Here is a 21838-nt window from a genome sequence, read left to right as displayed (position 1 = left end):
ACTACACACTACTACACTATACATTACTACACACTTCTATACACTACAGTATACACTACAGTATACACTACAATATACACTACTACACTACACTATACACTACTACACTACACACTACTACACTACACACTACTACACTATACACTACTACACACTTCTATACACTACAATACACACTACTACACTACACTATACACTACTACACTATACACTACAATATACACTACTACACTATACACTACTACACACTTCTATACACTACAATATACACTACTACACTACACTATACACTACTACACTACTACACTATACACTGCTACACTTATCACTACACTACACTATACACTACAATATACACTATACACTACACTATACACTACTACACTACACTATATACTACACTACACACTACAACACTACACTACACACTATACACTACTATACACTACTACACTACTATACACTACACTATACACTACACTATACACTACTACACTACACTACTATACACTATACACTACACACTACACTACACACTACACACTACACTACACACTACACTATACACTACACTATACACTACACTACACTATACACTACTACACTATACACAACACTATACACACTACACACTACACTATACACTACACTATACACTACTACACTACACTATACACTACTACACTACACACTACACTACACTCTAAACTACACTACACACTACTACACTACACTATACACTACACTATACGCTACTACACTATACACTACACTATACACAACACTATACACAACACACTACACTACACACTACACTACACACTACACTATACACTACTACACTACACTATACACTACTACACTACACTACTAAACTGCTTCGTCGGGTTCGTGTGAAGCGGGTCGCCGGCTTTGTGGCGCCGACCGCTCCCCACATTCACTCACTCACACTGCACACTCACACTGTACACCCACTCACACTGCACACTCACACTGTACACTCACACTGTACACTCACTCACACTGTACACCCACTCACACTGTACACCCACTCACACTGTACATCCACTCACACTGCACACTGTACACCCACTCACACTGTACACCCACTCACACTGTACACCCACTCACACTGTACACCCACTCACACTGTACACTCACACTGTACACCCACTCACACTGTACACCCACTCACACTGTACACTCACACGCCACACTGCACACTCACACTGTACACCCACTCACACTGTACACTCACACTGTACACCCACTCACTGTAAACTCACTCACAATGCACACCCCCACTGTACACTCACCATGCGGTAGTCGATGTCCGTGATGTCCCGCAGCGCGAGCCTCAGCAGGCCTTCCCACTCCTTCTCCCCGGCGGCGTTCTCCTGCAGGCCCAGCACGTAGACGTCGTGCGGGATGCCCACCGTCGTCTCGTCCCGCGTGCGGCCCAGGCCTCGCGACGTCAGCCACGACCCCAGCTGCCTCGCCGGCGGGGGGCTGCTGCCTGGTGGAGCAATTGCGGGGGGCAAGGAGGTCATCATCACGGGTGGCGGCGGTGGCGGTGGTGGCGGGGTATGTACCATGCGTTCAACTTCTTTCGCACCGTACGTAGACAACTATGATAAATGTCAGAGGTGCGGTGGTGCTGGTGGTGGCGGTGGTGGAAGTCGTGGTAGTAGTGGCGGTGGTGGTGGTGGTGGCGGTGGTGGTGGCAATTGTGTTGGTGGTGGACGTGATGGTGGCAGGGTAGTAGTGGTGGTGTGGTGTTGGTGGTACAGTAGTGGTGTATGTATGGTGGTAGTGGTGGTGTGGTGTTGGTGGTATACTGGTGCTGTATGTATGGTGGTAGTGGTGGTGTGGTGTTGGTGGTATACTGGTGGTGTATGTATGGTGGTAGTGGTGATGTGGTGTTGATGGTATACTGGTGCTGTATGTATGGTGGTAGTGGTGGTGTGGTGTTGGTGGTATACTGGTGGTGTATGTATGGTGGTAGTGGTGGTGTGGTGTTGGTGGTATACTGGCGGTGTATGTATGGTGGTAGTGGTGATGTAGTGTTGGTGGTCCATTAGTGGTGTACGTATGGTGGTAGTGGTGGTGTGGTGTTGGTGGTATACTAGTGGTGTATGTATGGTGGTAGTGGTGATGTGGTGTTGATGGTATACTGGTGGTGTATGTGTATGGTGGTAGTGGTGGTGTGGTGTTGGTGGTATACTGGTGGTGTATGTATGGTGGTAGTGGTGGAGTGGTGTTGGTGGTACAGTAGTGGTGTATGTATGGTGGTAGTGGTGGTGTGGTGTTGGTGGTATACTGGTGGTGTATGTATGGTGGTATTGGTGGTGTGGTGTTGATGGTATACTGGTGGTGTATGTATGGTGGTAGTGGTGATGTGTTGATGGTATACTGGTGGTGTATGTATGGTGGTAGTGGTGGTGTGGTGTTGATGGTATACTGGTGGTGTATGTATGGTGGTAGTGGTTGTGTGGTGTTGTTGGTACAGTAGTGGTGTATGTATGGTGGTAGTGGTGGTGTGGTGTTGATGGTATACTGGTGGTGTATGTATGGTGGTAGTGGTGATGTGGTGTTGATGGTATACTGGTGGTGTGTGTATGGTGGTTGTGGTGGTGTGGTGTTGGTGGTATACTGGTGGTGTATGTATGGTGGTAGTGGTGATGTGGTGTTGATGGTATACTGGTGGTGTATGTATGGTGGTAGTGGTGGTGTGGTGTTGGTGGTATACTGGTGGTGTATGTATGGTGGTAGTGGTGGTGTGGTGTTGGTGGTATACTGGTGGTGTATGTATGGTGGTAGTGGTGGTGTGGTGTTGGTGGTATACTGGTGGTGTATGTATGGTGGTAGTGGTGGTGTGGTGTTGATGGTATACTGGTGATGTATGTATGGTGGTAGTGGTGGAGTGGTGTTGGTGGTATACTGGTGGTGTATGTATGGTGGTAGTGGTGGTGTGGTGTTGATGGTATACTGGTGGTGTATGTATGGTGGTAGTGGTGGTGTGGTGTTGTTGGTACAGTAGTGGTGTATGTATGGTGGTAGTGGTGGTGTATGTATGGTGGTAGTGGTGGTGTGGTGTTGGTGGTATACTGGTGGTGTATGTATGGTGGTAGTGGTGGTGTGCTGTTGATGGTACAGTAGTGGTGTATGCATGGTGGTAGTGGTGGTGTGGTGTTGGTGGTACAGTAGTGGTGTACGTATGGTGGTAGTGGTGGTGTGGTGTTATACTGGTGGTGTATGTATGGTGGTGTTGGTGGTGTGATGTTGGTGGTATACTGGTGGTGTATGTATGGTGGTAGTGGTGGTGTGCTGTTGGTGGTACAGTAGTGGTGTATGTATGGTGGTAGTGGTGGTGTGGTGTTGGTGGTACAGTAGTGGTGTACGTATGGTGGTAGTGGTGGTGTGGTGTTATACTGGTGGTGTATGTATGGTGGTGTTGGTGGTGTGATGTTGGTGGTATACTGGTGGTGTATGTATGGTGGTAGTGGTGGTGTGCTGTTGGTGGTACAGTAGTGGTGTATGTATGGTGGTAGTGGTGGTGTGGTGTTGGTGGTATACTGGTGGTGTATGTATGGTGGTAGTGGTGGTGTGCTGTTGTTGGTACAGTAGTGGTGTATGTATGGTGGTAGTGGTGGTGTGGTGTTGGTGGTAGTGGTGGTGTGGTGTTGGTGGTACAGTAGTGGGGTACGTATGGTGGTAGTGGTGGTGTGGTGTTATACTGGTGGTGTATGTATGGTGGTGTTGGTGGTGTGATGTTGGTGGTATACTGGTGGTGTATGTATGGTGGTAGTGGTGGTGTGCTGTTGGTGGTACAGTAGTGGTGTATGTATGGTGGTAGTGGTGATGTGGTGTTGATGGTATACTGGTGGTGTATGTATGATGGTATTGGTGGTGTGATGTTGGTGGTATACTGGTGGTGTATGTATGGTGGTAGTGGTGGTGTGCTGTTGGTGGTACAGTAGTGGTGTATGTATGGTGGTAGTGGTGGTGTGGTGTTGGTGGTACAGTAGTGGTGTACGTATGGTGGTAGTGGTAGTGTGGTGTTGATGGTATACTGGTGGTGTATGTATGGTGGTAGTGGTGGAGTGGTGTTGGTGGTATACTGGTGGTGTATGTATGGTGGTAGTGGTGGTGTGGTGTTGGTGGTATACTGGTGGTGTATGTATGGTGGTAGTGGTGGTGTATGTATGGTGGTAGTGGTGGTGTGATGTTGGTGGCATACTGGTGGTGTATGTATGGTGGTATTGGTGGTGTGGTGTTGGTGGTACAGTAGTGGTGTATGTATGGTGGTAGTGATGGTGTGGTGTTGGTGGTATACTGGTGGTGTATGTATGGTGGTGTGGTGTTGGTGGTATACTGGTGGTGTATGTATGGTGGTAGTGGTGGTGTGGTGTTGGTGGTATACTGGTGGTGTATGTATGGTGGTAGTGGTGGTGTGGTGTTGGTGGTATACTGGTGGTGTATGTATGGTGGTAGTGGTGGTGTATGTATGGTGGTAGTGGTGGTGTGGTGTTGGTGGTACAGTAGTGGTGTAGGTGCGTTGAACTTCTTTCACACCCCACGTAGCCAACCCGCGCTAATTGCAGGTGCAGGACAACAACAGACTATATACTGCACTCGTGATAACGACGGCTGTGATGACGAGCACCTACGGTGCCGTGACCTTGTGACCCCGGGGGGTCGGAGACTCGCTCGCACGGGGGGGTCAACGAGAAGACACCGCATGGGGGTTTAGCGGCTGTGCTCTGCTGTGCGTGCGTGTGTTCGTGTGTTCGTGTGTGTGTTCGTGTGTGCGTGTGTGCGTGCGTGTGTGCGTGTGTGCGTTCGTACCTGCGTGCGTGTGTTCGTGTGTGCGTGTGTGTGTTCGTGTGTGCGTGTGTGCGTGCGTGTGTGCGTGTGTGCGTTCGTACCTGCGTGCGTGTGTTCGTGTGTGCGTGTGTGTGTTCGTGTGTGCGTGCGTGTGTTCGTACCTGCGTGTGCGTGTGTGCGCACGTGTGTGTGTGTGTGCGCGCATGTATGCACAGCGAGTTAAAAAAAAGTATTTGATCCCCTGCTGATTTTGTACGTTTGCCCACTGACAAAGATATGATCAGTCTGTAATTTTAATGGTAGGTGTATTTGAACAGTGAGAGACGGAATAACAACAACAAAATCCAGAAAAACGCATGTCGAAAATGTTATAAATTGATTGGCGTTTTAATGAGGGAAATAAGTACTTGACCCCCTCTCAATCAGAAAGATTTCTGGCTCCCAGGTTTCTTTTATACAGGTGACAAGCTGAGATTAGGAGCACACTCTTAAAGGGAGTGCTCCTAATCTCAGCTTGTTACCTGTATAAAAGACACCTGTCCACAGAAGCAATCAATCAATCAGATTCCAAACTCTCCACCATGGCCAAGACCAAAGAGCTCTCCAAGGATGTGAGGGACAAGATTGTAGACCTACACAAGGCAGGAATGGGCTAAAAGACCATTGCCAAGCAGCTTGGTGAGAAGTTGACAACAGTTGGTGCGATTGTTCGCAAATGGAAGAAACACAAAAGAACTGTCAATCTCCCTCGGCCTGGGGCTCCATGCAAGATCTCACCTCGTGGAGTTGGAATGATCATGAGAACGGTGAGGAATCAGCCCAGAACTACACGGGAGGATCTTGTCAATGATCTCAAGGCAGCTGGGACCATAGTCACCAAGAAAACAATTGGTAACACACTACGCCGTGAAGGACTGAAATCCTGCAGCGCCCGCAAGGTCCCCCTGCTCAAGAAAGCACATATACATGCCCGTCTGTAGTTTTCCAATGAACATCTGAATGATTCAGAGGACAACTGAGTGAAAGTGTTGTGGTCAGATGAGACGAAAATGGAGCTCTTTGGCATCAACTCAACTCGCCGTATTTGGAGGAGGAGGAATGCTGCCTATGACCCCAAGAACACCATCCCCACCGTCAAGCATGGAGGTGGAAACATTATGCTTTGGGGGTGTTTTTCTGCTAAGGGGACAGGACAACTTCACCGCATCAAAGGGACGATGGACGGGGCCATGTGCCGTCAAATTTTGGGTGAGAACCTCCTTCCCTCAGCCAGGGCATTGAAAATGGATCGTGGATGGGTATTCCAACATGACAATGACCCAAAACACACGGCCAAGGCAACAAAGGAGTGGCTCAAGAAGAAGCACATTAAGGTCCTGGAGTGGCCTAGCCAGTCTCCAGACCTTAATCCCATAGAAAATCTGTGGAGGGAGCTGAAGGTTCGAGTTGCCAAATGTCAGCCTCAAAACCTTAATGACTTGGAGAAAATCTGCAAAGAACAGTGGGACAAAATCCCTCCTGAGATGTGTGCAAACCTGGTGGCCAACTACAAGAAACGTCTGACCTCTGTGATTGCCAACAAGGGTTTTGCCACCAAGTACTAAGTCATGTTTTGCAGAGGGGTCAACTACTTATTTCCCTCATTAAAATGCAAATCAATGTATAACATTTTTGACATGCGTTTTTCTGGATTTTGTTGTTGTTATTCTGTCTCTCACTGTTCAAATAAACCTACCATTAAAATTATAGACTGATAATTTCTTTGTCAGTGGGCAAACGTACAAAATCAGCAGGGGATCAAATACTTTTTTCCCTCACTGTACGTGCGTGTGTGTACGATTGTCTGTGTGTGTGTACGTGCGTATGTGCGCGTGTGTATGTGTACGTGCATGTGTACGTGTGTGTGTGTACGTGTGTGCGTGTGTCTGTGTACGTGTGTGCGTGCATGTGTACGTGTGTGTACGTGCGTATGTGCGTGTGTGTGTGTACGTATGTGCGTATGTGCGTGTGTGTGTGTACGTGCATGTGTACGTGTGTGTGTGTACGTGTGTGCGTGCGCATGTGTACGTGTCTGTGTGCGTGTCTGTGTGCGTGTCTGTGTGCGTGTGTGCGTGTACATGTATGTACGTGTGTGTACGTGTGTGTACGTGTGTCTGCGTGCGTGTGCATGTATGTACGTGTGTGCGCGTGTGTGCGTGTACATGTATGTACGTGTGTGTACGTGCGTGTGTGTGTGTGTGTGCGTGTCTGTGTGCGTGTGTGCGCGTGTGTGCGAGTACGTGTAAGTACGTGTGTGTACGTGTGTCTGTGCGTGTGCGCGTGTACATGTATGTACGTGTGTGCGTGTGTACGTGTGTGTGCGTGTGTGCGCGCGTCACCCATGTTCCAGGTGCCGATGAAGATGGAGATGAGGTCTGGCTCGTCCTGCTTGGAATGCCGCGACTTCATCTGCTGCATCAGCTGACAGAACGCCTCGCGCTTCTGCCCCACCACCACCACCGCAAACAAACACAGACAAAGGTCCCCCAGGTAGCCTCGTCACAGACTGCCGGGGGCAAGTGCCGTTGGCGAGTAGTAGCATCTACGGAGGCTTGGGGCCCGGGAGTGGGGCTGGAACCGCGCCCGGCCACCTTTGCATGCACGTGCGTATCCGTGTGTGTGTGTGGAACACACAGATGCAAAGACCCCCCGTGTAGCCTTCACAGACTGTCGGGGCAAGTGCTGCTAGCTGGTGGCACCTATGAAGGCCGGCACTGTGGCACACGAGGAGGTGGGTGGCCAGCACCGCGCCCGGCCGCCTTTGTCTCCCCAGTGGCGATGTTCACTACACACCGCACCCGGTACTTATTTGAGGCCGAGTCGACCTAGGGGAGGCACAGTACCGGTTCAGATAATCGTCACCGGTGGTGTTGGCCGTGAGCGGAAATCGAACTCGCTAAACCGCTGCACCACCGATCCCCAAACACAGACACGCACAGACACACAGACACGCACAGACACACAGACACGCACAGACACACGTACAGACACACGTACACACAGACACACGTACAGACACACGTACACAGAGACACGCACAGACACACGTACACACAGACACGCACAGACACACACAGACACACAGACACGCACAGACACACAGACACGCACAGACACACAGACACGCACAGACACACGTACAGACACACGTACACACAGACACACGTACAGACACACGTACACAGAGACACGCACAGACACACGTACACACAGACACGCACAGACACACGTACACACAGACACACGTACACACAGACACGCACAGACGCACGTACACACAGACACGCACAGACACACGTACGCACAGACACACGTACACACAGACACACGTACACACAGACACACGTACACACAGACACGCACAGACACACGTACACACAGACACGCACAGACACACGTACACACAGACACGCACAGACACACGTACGCACAGACACACACAGACACGCACAGACACACGTACACACAGACACGCACAGACACACAGACACGCACAGACACACAGACACGCACAGACACGCACAGACACACAGACACGCACAGACACACGTACACACAGACACGCACAGACACACGTACACACAGACACACACAGACACACGTACACACAGACACACACAGACACGCACAGACACACGTACACACAGACACGCACAGACACACACAGACACACAGACACGCACAGACACACGTACACACAGACACGCACAGACACACAGACACGCACAGACACACGTACACACAGACACGCGCAGACACACAGACACACAGACACGCACAGACACACAGACACACAGACACGCACAGACACACGTACACACAGACACGCACAGACACACGTACACACAGACACGCACAGACACACAGACACATAGACACGCACAGACACACGTACACACAGACACGCACAGACACACGTACACACAGACACACAGACACGCACAGACACACGTACACACAGACACACACAGACACACAGACACGCACAGACACACGTACACACAGACACGCACAGACACACATACACACAGACACGCAGACACACAGACACGCACAGACACACGTACACACAGACACGCACGTACACACAGACACGCACAGACACACGTACACACAGACACGCACAGACACACAGACACACAGACGCACGTACGCACAGACGCATGTACACACAGACACGCACAGACACACGTACACACAGACACGCACAGACACACAGACACACGTACACACAGACACGCACAGACACACGTACACACAGACACACAGACGCACGTATGCACAGACGCACGTACACACAGACACGCACAGACGCACGTACACACAGACACGCACAGACACACGTACACACAGACACACGTACACACAGACACGCACAGACACACGTACACACAGACACGCACAGACACACGTACACGCACAGACACACGTACACAGACACACGTACACACAGACACACACAGACACACGTACACACAGACACACGTACACACAGACACACGTACACACAGACACGCACAGACACACGTACACACAGACACACGTACACACAGACACACGTACACACAGACACACAGACACACGTACACACAGACACGCACAGACACACAGACACACGCACAGACGCACGTACACACAGACACACAGACACACGTACACACAGACACACGTACACACAGACACACAGACACACGCACAGACGCACGTACACACAGACACACAGACACACGTACACACAGACACACACAGACACACGTACACACAGACGGATGGCCGGACGGAGGGCGCAGGCACCTATCCTGGCACAGGCGTCATGGTTAAGAGGCATGTGTGTGTGGTGTGTGTGATGTGTGTGTGTGTAGTGTGTGTGTGTGGTGTGTGTGATGTGTGTGTGTGTAGTGTGTGTGTGTGGTGTGTAGTGTGTGTGTGTGGTGTGTGTGTGTGGTGTGTGTGTGTGGTGTGTGTGTGGTGTGTGTGTGTGGTGTGTGTGGTGTGTGTGTGTGTGGTGTGTGTGATGTGTGTGTGCGTGTGGTGTGTGTGGTGTGTGTGATGTGTGTGTGTGGTGTGTGTGTGTGTGTGTGTGGTGTGTGTGATGTGTGTGTGTGGTGTGTGTGGTGTGTGTGTGGTGTATGTGTGTGGTGTGTGTGTGTGGTGTGTGTGTGTAGTGTGTGGTGTGTGTGTGGTGTGTGTGAGGTGTGTGGTGTGTGTGTGTGGTGTGTGGTGTGTGTGGTGTGTGTGGTGTGTGTGTGGTGTGTGTGGTGTGTGTGTGTGGTGTGGTGTGTGTGGTGTGTGTGGTGTGTGTGGTGTGTGTGTGGTGTGTGTGTGTGTGGTGTGTGTGGCTGTGTGTGTGTGTGTGGTGTGTGTGTATGGTGTGTGTGTGTGGTGTGTGTAGTGTGTGTGTGGTGTGTGTGTGGTGTGTGTGAGGTGTGTGGTGTGTGTGTGTGGTGTGTGGTGTGTGTGTGGTGTGTGTGGTGTGTGTGGTGTGTGTGGTGTGTGTGGTGTGTGTGTGTGTGGTGTGTGTGGTGTGTGTGGTGTGTGTGTGTGTGGTGTGTGTGTGGTGTGTGTGTGTGGTGTGTGTGTGGCTGTGTGTGTGTGTGGTGTGTGTGTATGGTGTGTGTGTGTGGTGTGTGTGTGTGGTGTGTGGAGTGTGTGTGTGTGGAGTGTGTGGGGTGTGTGTGGTGTGGGGTGTGTGGTGTGTGTGTGGTGTGTGTGATGTGTGTGTGTGTGCGTGTGGTGTGTGTGGTGTGTGTGATGTGTGTGGTGTGTGGTGTGTGTGGTGTGTGTGTGTGTGGTGTGTGTGATGTGTGTGTGTGGTGTGTGTGTGGTGTGTGTGTGTGGTGTATGTGTGTGGTGTGTGTGTGTGGTGTGTGTGTGTAGTGTGTGGTGTGTGTGTGGTGTGTGTGAGGTGTGTGGTGTGTGTGTGTGGTGTGTGGTGTGTGTGGTGTGTGTGGTGTGTGTGTGGTGTGTGTGTGTGGTGTGTGTGTGGTGTGTGTGGTGTGTGTGTGTGTGTGTGGTGTGTGTGTGGTGTGTGTGTGGTGTGTGTGTCTGGTGTGTGTGTGTGGTGTGTGGAGTGTGTGTGTGGAGTGTGTGGTGTGTGTGGGTGGAGTGTGTGGTGTGTGTGGTGTGTGTGTGTGGTGTGTGTGTGTGTGGTGTGTGTGTGGTGTGTGTGTGTGTGTGTAGTGTGTGTGTGGTGTGTGTGTGGTGTGTGTGAGGTGTGGTGTGTGTGTGTGTGGTGTGTGGTGTGTGTGGTGTGTGTGTGGTGTGTGTGGTGTGTGTGGTGTGTGTGTGTGGTGTGTGTGGTGTGTGTGTGTGGTGTGTGTGGTGTGTGTGGTGTGTCTGTGGTGTGTGTGTGGTGTGTGTGTGTGTGGTGTGTGTGTGGCTGTGTGTGTGTGTGGTGTGTGTGTATGGTGTGTGTGTGGTGTGTGTGTGTGTGGTGTGTGTGTGGCTGTGTGTGTGGTGTGTGTATGGTGTGTGTGTGTGGTGTGTGGAGTGTGTGGTGTGTGTGTGGTGTGTGTGTGGTGTGTGTGTGGTGTGTGTGTGTGGTGTGTGTGTGTGTGGTGTGTGTGTGTGGTGTGTGTGTGTAGTGTGTGTGTGGTGTGTGTGTGTGGTGTGTGTGAGGTGTGTGGTGTGTGTGTGTGGTGTGTGTGTGGTGTGTGTGGTGTGTGTGTGTGGTGTGTGTGGTGTGTGTGGTGTGTGTGTGTGTGTGGTGTGTGTGGTGTGTGTGGTGTGTGTGTGTGTGGTGTGTGTGTGGTGTGTGTGTGTGTGGTGTGTGTGTGGCTGTGTGTGTGTGTGGTGTGTGTATGGTGTGTGTGTGGTGTGTGTGTGTGGTGTGTGGAGTGTGTGTGTGTGGAGTGTGTGGGGTGTGTGTGGTGTGGGGTGTGTGGTGTGTGTGTGGTGTGTGTGTGTGTGGTGTGTGTGATGTGTGTGTGTGTGTGTGCGTGTGGTGTGTGTGGTGTGTGTGATGTGTGTGGTGTGTGGTGTGTGTGGTGTGTGTGTGTGTGGTGTGTGTGATGTGTGTGTGTGGTGTGTGTGGTGTGTGTGTGGTGTATGTGTGTGGTGTGTGTGTGTGGTGTGTGTGTGTAGTGTGTGGTGTGTGTGTGGTGTGTGTGAGGTGTGTGGTGTGTGTGGTGTGTGTGGTGTGTGTGTGGTGTGTGTGTGGTGTGTGTGTGTGGTGTGTGTGGTGTGTGTGTGGTGTGTGTGTGTGTGTGTGGTGTGTGTGTGGTGTGTGTGTGTGGTGTGTGTGGTGTGTGTGTGTGTGTGGTGTGTGTGTGGTGTGTGTGTGTGTGGTGTGTGTGTGGCTGTGTGTGTGTGTGGTGTGTGTGTATGGTGTGTGTGTGTGGTGTGTGGAGTGTGTGTGTGGAGTGTGTGGTGTGTGTGTGGTGTGTGTGTGTAGTGTGTGTGTGGTGTGTGTGTGGTGTGTGTGAGGTGTGTGGTGTGTGTGTGTGGTGTGTGTGTGGTGTGTGTGAGGTGTGTGGTGTGTGTGTGTGGTGTGTGTGGTGTGTGTGGTGTGTGTGTGGTGTGTGTGGTGTGTGTGTGTGTGTGGTGTGTGTGGTGTGTGTGGTGTGTGTGTGTGGTGTGTGTGGTGTGTGTGTGTGGTGTGTGTGGTGTGTGTGGTGTGTGTGTGTGGTGTGTGTGTGGTGTGTGTGTGTGTAGTGTGTGTGTGGCTGTGTGTGTATGGTGTGTGTGTGTGTGGAGTGTGTGGGGTGTGTGTGGTGTGGGGTGTGTGGTGTGTGTGTGGTGTGTGTGTGTGTGTGGTGTGTGTGTGTGTGGTGTATGTGTGGTGTGTGTGTGGTGTGTGGTGTGTGTGTGGTGTGTGTGTGTGTGGTGTGTGTGTGTGGTGTGTGTGTGGTGTGTGTGTGGTGTGTGTGTGGTGTATGTGTGGTGTATGTGTGGTGTGTGTGTGTGGTGTGTGTGTGTGGTGTGTGTGTGGTGTATGTGTGGTGTGTGTGTGGTGTCTGTGGTGTGTGTGTGTTGTGTGTGTGGTGTGTGTGTGGTGTGTGTGTGGTGTCTGTGGTGTGTGTGTGGTGTGTGTGTGGTGTGTGTGTTGTGTGTGTGGTGTGTGTGTGGTATCTGTGGTGTGTGTGTGGTGTGTGTGTGGTGTGCTGTGTGGTGTCTGTGGTGTCTGTGGTGTGTGTGGTATCTGTGGTGTGTGTGTGGTGTGTGTGTGTGGTGTGTGTGTGGTGTGTCTGTGGTGTCTGTGTGTGGTGTGTGTGTGGTGTCTGTGGTGTCTGTGTGTGGTGTCTGTGGTGTGTGTGTGGTATCTGTGGTGTGTTTGGTATCTGTGGTGTGTGTGGTGTCTGTGGCGTGTGTGTGTGGTGTCTGTGGCGTGTGTGTTTGGTGTCTGTGGCATGTGTGTGTGGTATCTGTGGTGTGTGTGTGGTGTGTGTGTGGTATCTGTGGTGTGTGTGTGGTGTCTGTCGTGTCTGTGTGTGGTGCCTGTGGTGTGTTTGTGGTATCTGTGGTGTGTGTGTGTGGTATCTGTGGTGTGTGTGGTATCTGTGGTGTGTCTGGTGTGTGTGTGGTGTCTGTGGTGTGTGTGTGGTGTCTGTGGCGTGTGTGTGGTGTGTGTGTGGTGTCTGTGGTGTGTGTGTGTGGTGTCTGTGGTGTCTGTATGTGGTGTCTGTCTGTGGTGTGTGTGTGTGGTGTGTGTGTGGTGTCTGTGGTGTCTGTGGTGTGTGTGTGTGTGGCGTGTGTGGTATGTGTGTGTGGTGTCTGTGGTGTGTGTGTGGTGTGTTTGTGGTGTGTGTGTGGTATCTGTGGTGTGTGTGTGGTGTGTGTGTGGTATCTGTGGTGTGTGTGGTGTCTGTGGCGTGTGTGTGGTGTCTGTGTGTGGTGTGTGTGTGTGGTGTCTTTGGTGTCTGTGTGTGGTGTCTGTGGTGTGTGTGTGGTGTCTGTGGCGTGTGTGTGGTGTCTTTGGTGTCTGTGTGTGGTGTCTGTGGTGTGTGTGTGGTATCTGTGGTGTGTTTGGTATCTGTGGTGTGTGTGGTGTCTGTGGCGTGTGTGTGTGGTGTCTGTGGCGTGTGTGTTTGGTGTCTGTGGCATGTGTGTGTGGTATCTGTGGTGTGTGTGTGGTGTGTGTGTGGTGTGTGTGTGGTATCTGTGGTGTGTGTGTGGTGTCTGTCGTGTCTGTGTGTGGTGCCTGTGGTGTGTGTGTGTGGTATCTGTGGTGTGTGTGTGTGGTATCTGTGGTGTGTGTGGTATCTGTGGTGTGTGTGGTGTGTGTGTGGTGTCTGTGGTGTGTGTGTGGTGTCTGTGGCGTGTGTGTGGTGTGTGTGTGGTGTCTGTGGTGTGTGTGTGTGGTGTCTGTGGTGTCTGTATGTGGTGTCTGTCTGTGGTGTGTGTGTGTGGTGTGTGTGTGGTGTCTGTGGTGTCTGTGGTGTGTGTGTGTGTGGTGTGTGTGGTATGTGTGTGTGGTGTCTGTGGTGTGTTTGTGGTGTGTGTGTGGTATCTGTGGTGTGTGTGTGGTGTGTGTGTGGTATCTGTGGTGTGTGTGGTGTCTGTGGCGTGTGTGTGGTGTCTGTGTGTGGTGTGTGTGTGTGGTGTCTTTGGTGTCTGTGTGTGGTGTCTGTGGTGTGTGTGTGTGTGGTGTCTGTGGCGTGTGTGTGGTGTCTTTGGTGTCTGTGTGTGGTGTCTGTGGTGTGTGTGTGTGTGGTGTGTGTGTGGTATCTGTGGTGTGTGTGTGGTGTCTGTGGCGTGTGTGTGGTGTCTGTGTGTGGTGTGTGTGTGTGGTGTCTTTGGTGTCTGTGTGTGGTGTCTGTGGCGTGTGTGTGGTGTCTGTGGCGTGTGTGTGGTGTGTGCGTGGTGTCTGTGTGTGGTGTGTGTGGTGTCTTTGGTGTCTGTGTGTGGTGTGTGTGCGTGGTGTCTGTGGTCACGTGGTGAGCGTTGTGTGTGTCGTTAGGTATGTATGTTGAACTTCTTTCGCGCTGTATGTAGTCAACCGTGCTAATCGGAGGTGCAGGGTAAGAGCGGCAAACTAAACACAAAAATCAGTTCTAAAGACGTAAGTTTTTTCATGTAAATCATTTAAAAGTGCATAGCTCCATTGTCAGAAGGAAGAGCGTTCCAAGCACATCTGAAAGGGCGACTGTGTATGAGTGTGTGTACGTGCCGGCCTTCATAGGAGCTACTCGCTAAACAGCACTTGCCCTACAAGGCTATACGGGGGACTTTTGTCTCCGGGTGTATGTGTGCGCGTGCGTGTACGTTGAACTGGCTTGGCACCGTACGTAGCCAAACGCGCTAATCGGAGGTGCGGGGGAAGGACAACAAACTACGCACAACGAGCAGTCCTAAAGAAATGAGTTTGTCACACACGACGATGATGACGACGTTGATGATGATGATGATTTAAAAGTGCAGCTCCCAGCGGCTGCCTAATATCGGAAAGGAAGAGAGCGTTCCGGACGGCCGCGCGTGACTAAGCGCCTGTCCGTTAACGGCACTTTGCCCCCGACCCCCAACAGTCTTTGTCGAGGCTACCTGGGGGACCGCCCCCCCCACCCTCTGCCAGGGACGTGCGTTCAGCGGAGGTCTGCGGAGGTCAGCGGAGGTCAGGGGAGGCAGAGCCTGACCTGTCACACTCCAATGGAAATAGCTGTTAACGAAAAGTAAAAAAGAAAAATAAGAATTAAATAAAATAAATAATGAGATGTTTTTTTGCCACCGATCTGTGTTGTAAATGTCATTTCTGTACGATTCCAATCATTTTCAGGGTCAAAATCGCCAAATTGGCGGAGCTCCGCTGCAAATACAGGGAGAGGCGAGAGGTGAGGCAGCGGCGAGCTCAGCCTCCCCTGTGATTGCGCAACCCCTCAGTAACTGGATGGAGCGCGGCCAATAAGCCTGTTACTATCTCAGTATGTCACCAATGTAATGTTTGTAGACCCCTTCATTACATGTCCTCGCCTTCCCATACTCCAGGTAACTTATTGCACGTATTACGTGCATAAACATATTCAGGCTCGCTGGTCTCGTCATGAAACTGCAATGAAGAAGCACCGGGGGGAGGCAGCTATCACATCTGCCTCACTGAAGGGGGACGTGTCTAACACGTGTCTAACACGCCCCCATCTGTGAGGCCACGCCCCCCTCCGTGAGGCCACGCCCCATCCGTGAGGCCACGCCTCCCTCCGTGAGACCACGCCCCATCCGTGAGGCCACGCCCCATCAGTGAGGCCACGCCCCCCCCTCAGCGTGTGAATCTGGCTCCGACACTCGCCAGTGCCTCCCCAGCCACCGGCCTCGCCGCACGTCGCCGGGCTGTGGCGGTCACTCACCCGCGGGCTCGCGAAGGCGTAGTCCCGGCGCTGCGTCCGCTCGCGCTCGCGCTCCAACACGATGCCCAGCTTGGACTGCGCTCGCTGGGACTTGATCAGCTGCCGCACTGTGCACAGGCAGGCGTTCACCCACGACCCACATCGTGCAGCAAGGGCTGCCATGGCGAGCTGGCGCAGCTGTGCGGGGAGGCACGGCCGCGCACCGGGGTGGCCAGCAGTACGCCCGGCCGCCTTTGTCTCCCCAGTGGCGATGTTTACTGCGCAGCGCTACACCAGGAGGAGGTCCTCACCCCTGATGAGGACCTCCTCCTTCGCCCCCCTCCTCCTCCCCCCTCCTCCTCCTCCCCCTCCCCCCTCCTCCTCCCCCCCTCCTCCTCCCCCCCTTCCCCCTCCCCCCTCCCCCTCCCCCCTCCTCCTTCCCCCTCCTCCTCATCCCCCCTCCTCCTCCTGCCTCTTCCTCTCTCCTACTGTTCCCCCCTCCCTCCCACCCCCCCTCCCCCCTCCTCCCCCCCCCTTCCCCCTCATCTCTCCCTCCTCCTCCTCCTCCTCCTCACCTTTGTCGTGTGAGAAGATGAGCACCTCCTCGGCCGACTCCTTGTTTTTGCGCAGGACGAGGAGCCTCCCCCCCTCGACGTCCACCTGCAGCTCGTAGCGCTGAGACTTGCCGATCTTCGCCAGGTCGGCCAGACCCACGTCCAGCTTCACCTGCAGCAGGCACACACACACGGGGGTTACAGTGAGTGTGTGAGTGTGTGAGTGAGTGTGTGAGTGAGTGAGCGTGTGAGTGTGTGAGTGAGCGTGTGAGTGTGTGAGTGCCTCACGGTGCACATAGCCTGGCACAAGCGTCGTGGTGACGTCACCGCCACTTAGTGGCGAATGGCGGTTGTTGTTGTTGTGTGAGTGAGTGAGTGTGTGAGTGAGTGAGTGTGTGAGTAAGTGTGCGAGTGAGTGTGTGAGTGAGCGTGTGAGTGAGTGTGTGAGTGAGCGTGTGAGTGAGTGTGTGAGTGAGTGTGTGAGTGTGTGAGTGAGTGTGTGAGTGAGTGTGTGAGTGAGTGAGTGTGTGGGTGAGTGTGTGAGTGAGTGAGTGAGCGTGTGAGTGTGTGAGTGAGTGAGCGTGTGAGTGTGTGAGTGAGTGAGCGTGTGAGTGTGTGAGTGAGTGTGTGAGTGAGTGTGTGAGTGAGTGAGTGTGCGAGTGAGTGTGTGAGTGAGTGTGTGAGTGTGTGTGTGAGTGAGTGTGTGAGTGAGCGTGTGAGTGAGTGTGTGAGTGAGTGTGTGAGTGAGTGAGTGTGTGAGTGAGCGTGTGAGTGTGTGAGTGAGTGTGTGAGTGAGTGTGTGAGTGAGTGAGCGTGTGAGTGAGTGTGTGAGTGTGTGAGTGAGTGTGTGAGTGAGCGTGTGAGTGAGCGTGTGAGTGAGTGTGTGAGTGTGTGAGTGAGTGTGTGAGTGTGTGAGTGTGTGAGTGAGCGTGTGAGTGTGTGAGTGTGTGTGTGAGTGAGTGTGTGAGTGAGTGTGTGAGTGAGTGTGCGAGTGAGTGAGTGTGTGAGTGAGTGTGTGAGTGTGTGAGTGAGTGTGTGAGTGTGTGAGTGAGCGTGTGAGTGTGTGTGTGAGTGAGTGTGTGAGTGAGTGTGTGAGTGAGTGTGCGAGTGAGTGAGCGTGTGAGTGTGTGAGTGAGCATGTGAGTGAGTGTGTGAGTGAGTGTGTGAGTGAGTGAGTGTGTGAGTGAGTGAGCGTGTGAGTGTGTGAGTGTGCGAGTGAGTGTGTGAGTGAGCGTGTGAGTGTGTGAGTGAGCGTGAGTGTGTGAGTGAGCGTGTGAGTGAGTGTGTGAGTGAGTGTGTGAGTGAGCGTGTGAGTGTGTGAGTGAGCGTGTGAGTGTGTGAGTGAGTGAGCGTGTGAGTGTGTGAGTGAGTGTGTGAGTGAGCGTGTGAGTGAGTGTGTGAGTGAGTGTGTGAGTGTGCGAGTGAGTGTGTGAGTGAGTGTGCGAGTGAGTGAGCGTGTGAGTGTGCGAGTGAGTGTGCGAGTGAGTGTGTGAGTGAGTGTGTGAGTGAGTGTGTGAGTGAGTGAGCGTGTGAGTGTGTGAGTGAGTGTGTGAGTGAGTGAGCGTGTGAGTGAGTGTGTGAGTGAGTGTGTGAGTGTGTGAGTGAGTGTGTGAGTGAGTGAGCGTGTGAGTGTGTGAGTGAGTGTGTGAGTGTGTGAGTGAGTGTGTGAGTGAGTGTGTGAGTGGGTGTGTGAGTGAGTGAGCATGTGAGTGTGTGAGTGTGTGAGTGAGTGTGTGAGTGAGTGTGCGAGTGAGTGCGCGAGTGAGTGTGCGAGTGAGTGAGCGTGTGAGTGTGCGAGTGAGTGTGCGAGTGAGTGTGTGAGTGAGTGCGTCTGGTCCGGCAAAACAACCCCCTACCTCCTCGCGGTGCCGGACGGGCAACTCTGTCGTGGGCAGTGCTGTGGGGGGAGAGCTGATCTGCCCTCTGACCATCGACTCGTCATCTGTAAGATGCGCCTGCCATTCTTCCACTCCAGTGGTGGGTGTACACCCAGGACCCCATTCAAACCCATAGTGGTATGGTCTCAGCTAGCTGATGAAAGTTGCAGGAAGGAATTCAATCATTACTTGCGGCTGGGGTTGGCATCGTCCCCCACTCCTCCTGATGTCGAGGGGAAATGGGCGAGGTTTAGGACTGTGGCTCATGCAGCTGCAATGGCTGCTTTGGGTACATGGTTCAGACCTCCCCAGAGACCCTGGCTGACAGAGGTGTTCAAGCTGGCTGAGAAAAAGCGACAGGCCCAATCTCATCGGCTACAGAATCCCACATCAGAGAATGAGGAGGCTTACCGCACCCTTCGCTTGGAGGTTCGGAGAGCCATGAGGCGCTGCAAGGATGGGTGGTGGTCGCGGGTTGCTGAAGAGATGGAGTCTGCCTCAGTGGCCCGCGATCACAAATCTCTATTTAACTCTATCAAAAAAGTAACCTGTAGCGCCACACCTATTACCATCATTAGGGGAAAAAACGGTGATCCAATCTCCGACCCCCAGGAGCAGGTTTGCAGATTTGCTGAGCAATTCTGTGAGGTCCTGTGGGGAGGGGACATCCCTCAGCCTGGATAACATCGTGGCACAAAGTAAGGATGACCCTGCTGAGGCTGCGGTGTTTCAAATATTGGAGGAAGTCACCCCCTGTGAGTGGCTGGCTGAAGTACCATCTGTTGAGGAAGTACTGAAGCCATTTGTGCATAGACTGCCCTACATGACATCATAACAACAGTCTGGACCACTGGACGGGTTTCGCAGGATTGGAAAGATGCCCTGGTCTGCCCCGTGACCTCCTGCCACCGGGCGTTCGACACTTCACGTGGCCTTAACGTGCACATAGCCTGGCACAAGCGTCGTGGAGACGTCACTGCCACTTTGTGGCGAATGGCGGTTGTTGTTCTTGTGTGTGAGTCTATGTGTGTCCACATGTGTGTGTATAAGTATGTGGGGGGCAGTAGTGTAGCGGGTCGTGTGCTGCACTACAAACCTGGCCACCCGAGTTCGACTCCCGCTCATGGCCAATACTCGCGGCGATTATCCGAACCGGTCCTGGGCCTCCCCTAGGTCGAGTCAGCTTCAAATGAGTACCTGGAGCGGTGTGTGAACATCGCCACTGGGGAGACAAAGGCGGTCGGGCATGCTGCTGGCCACCCCCTCGTGTGCCGTGCCGGCCTTCATAGGTGCTACTCACTAACAGCACTTGCCCCTGCAGTCTGTTTCAAGGCTACATGGGGGATCTTTGTCTTTATGAGTGGGCAGCACACGTGGTGGATCTGCCGGTCATCTCGGTCAGTCAATCCATGGCTCCCATAGCACCTGGCTCTGTCCAGTGACCTCCTTGTGCACCTAGCCTGGCACAGCAGTCAACCCACGGCACCTGGTCACGTGACTTCCTTATGCACCTAGCCTGGCACAGCAGTCAACCCACGGCACCTGGTCACGTGACTTTCTTATGCACCTAGCCTGGCACAGCAGTCAACCCACGGCACCTGGTCACGTGACTTCCTTATGCACCTAGCCTGGCACAGCAGTCAACCCACGGCACCTGGTCACGTGACTTCCTTATGCACCTAGCCTGGCACATGCGCCGTGGTGTCATCGCCGCCCCTTCGTGGCGAACGCCGATTGTTGTTGTGGTGGTGGTGGTTGTTGTGGTTGTTGTGGTTGTTATTGTTGTGGTTGTTGTTGTGGTTGTTGTTGTGGTTGTTGCTGTGAGTTGTACCTCAAACGTCTGTATGGGGATGAGTCGGAAGCGCCGCACCGTCTTCACGGGAGCAGGGCCCAGCGGGGGCGGGGGAGCCGGATCCTGCAGGTACCTCAACACCTGACACACAGACACATCAACATACACACACATAAACACATACACACACAGACACATCAACACATACACATCAACACACACACATCAACACACACACATCAACACACACACATCAACACACAGACACATCAACACACACAACAACAAACAACAACCGCCATTCGCCACTAAGTGGCGGTGACGTCACCACGACGCTTGTGCCAGGCTATGTGCACCGTGAGGCCACGTGAAGTGTCGAACGCCCGCTGGCAGGAGGTCACGGGGCAGACCCAGGTGCCACGGGTCGACTGACTGAGATGACTGGCTGATGCACCACCTGTGCCCCCTACTGTGCCAACCTGCTGTGCTTTAGCCACCCGGCGTTCCGCTCGTTGTTGTGAGCGTCGCTCCTCCGCCCTCCGTTGTTGTTGGAGGGCGACTGCCTCCAACTGCCCAGTAGCATCCTTCACGAGCCTCCTCCACAGAGGCCGATCTTGACACCGCTGATACCAGTCATCGGCAAGTCCACTCAGCTCCACGTCCTCCTGTACCACATCACTCCATCTCTTCTCTAGCCCGTGCCGCGCCCGCTTAGCCCCCTCAATCCGGCCAAACAAAAGCTGTTTCGGCATGCGGTGGCTGGGCATGCGGGCTACATGACCCAGCCATCGCAGCCTTGCCTGCCGGAGGAGCTCACCGATGGGACCCTGCCCAGATCTTTCAAGGATTTGTGAGCTCCTCACACAATCCAGTCTGGTTAAACCCAGGATGCATCGTAGGCAGGCCAGCCTAAATGTTTCTAACCGGCGAAGATGTTCCACCAGGGGGGTCCACGTTTCGCAAGCGTAGAGAAGGGAGGGAATGACCGTGGCCGAGAAGACCTGAAGCTTAGTGCGGAGCGACAGACCAGGTAGCTTCCACACAGCGTTACGCAACCGATGAAAAGATATTGCCGCTCGACTGATTCGGAGTGAGACCTCTGCTGTTAAACTGGAGCCAGTCATAAGCACACTGCCCAGGTATGGGAAACTCTCCACTCTCTCCACAACTGCCCCATCACTGATTGGGAGTTGTGGGGGTGGAGTGTCCGATGGTACAAAATACCCAGGCAGGTGCTTAGTTTTGGTGGGGCTGATGGTAAGGCCCCACCTCTTAGTGGCACGCTCCAGTCTCAGCAGCAGCGTCTCCAACTCCTCCTCTGACTGAGCAGCTATTACCAAATCATCAGCATACATAACGTGGTTGAGCAATAGGGAGCCATCCCTTGACCGCACCCGGGCATCGATTAGCCTCCCATTATATCTGTACCATATGGAGATTCCCCCGGTACAGCTATTGAAGGCTTCACGAACTACGTGGTCAAAATAGATGTTA

The 21838-nt window shown here is 53.0% G+C and overlaps 1 protein-coding gene across 1 annotated transcript in view; it reads right to left on the bottom strand.

Moving 5' to 3' along the window:
• Positions 1-21838, bottom strand: part of LOC116957855 (phosphatidylinositol 3,4,5-trisphosphate 5-phosphatase 2) — a 99070-nt gene that overhangs the window by 32070 nt on the left and 45162 nt on the right. Inside the window, exons 8-12 of the mRNA XM_076054135.1 lie at positions 20384-20485; positions 16697-16847; positions 16143-16249; positions 7206-7308; positions 1317-1516 (exon numbers count right to left, since the gene is read on the bottom strand). Of these exons, the coding sequence (XP_075910250.1) occupies positions 1317-1516; positions 7206-7308; positions 16143-16249; positions 16697-16847; positions 20384-20485 (663 nt within the window). The remainder of the gene's footprint in view (positions 1-1316; positions 1517-7205; positions 7309-16142; positions 16250-16696; positions 16848-20383; positions 20486-21838) is intronic.

The sequence above is a fragment of the Petromyzon marinus genome, chromosome 64 (assembly GCF_048934315.1).
Source record: "Petromyzon marinus isolate PM22_M1 ecotype Great Lakes invasive population chromosome 64, UKy_Petmar_22M1.pri1.0, whole genome shotgun sequence".
Taxonomy (NCBI): Eukaryota; Metazoa; Chordata; class Hyperoartia; order Petromyzontiformes; family Petromyzontidae; genus Petromyzon; species Petromyzon marinus.
The sequence above is the reverse complement of the archived record's forward strand: the minus strand, read 5'-3'. Positions and strand labels throughout refer to the sequence as shown.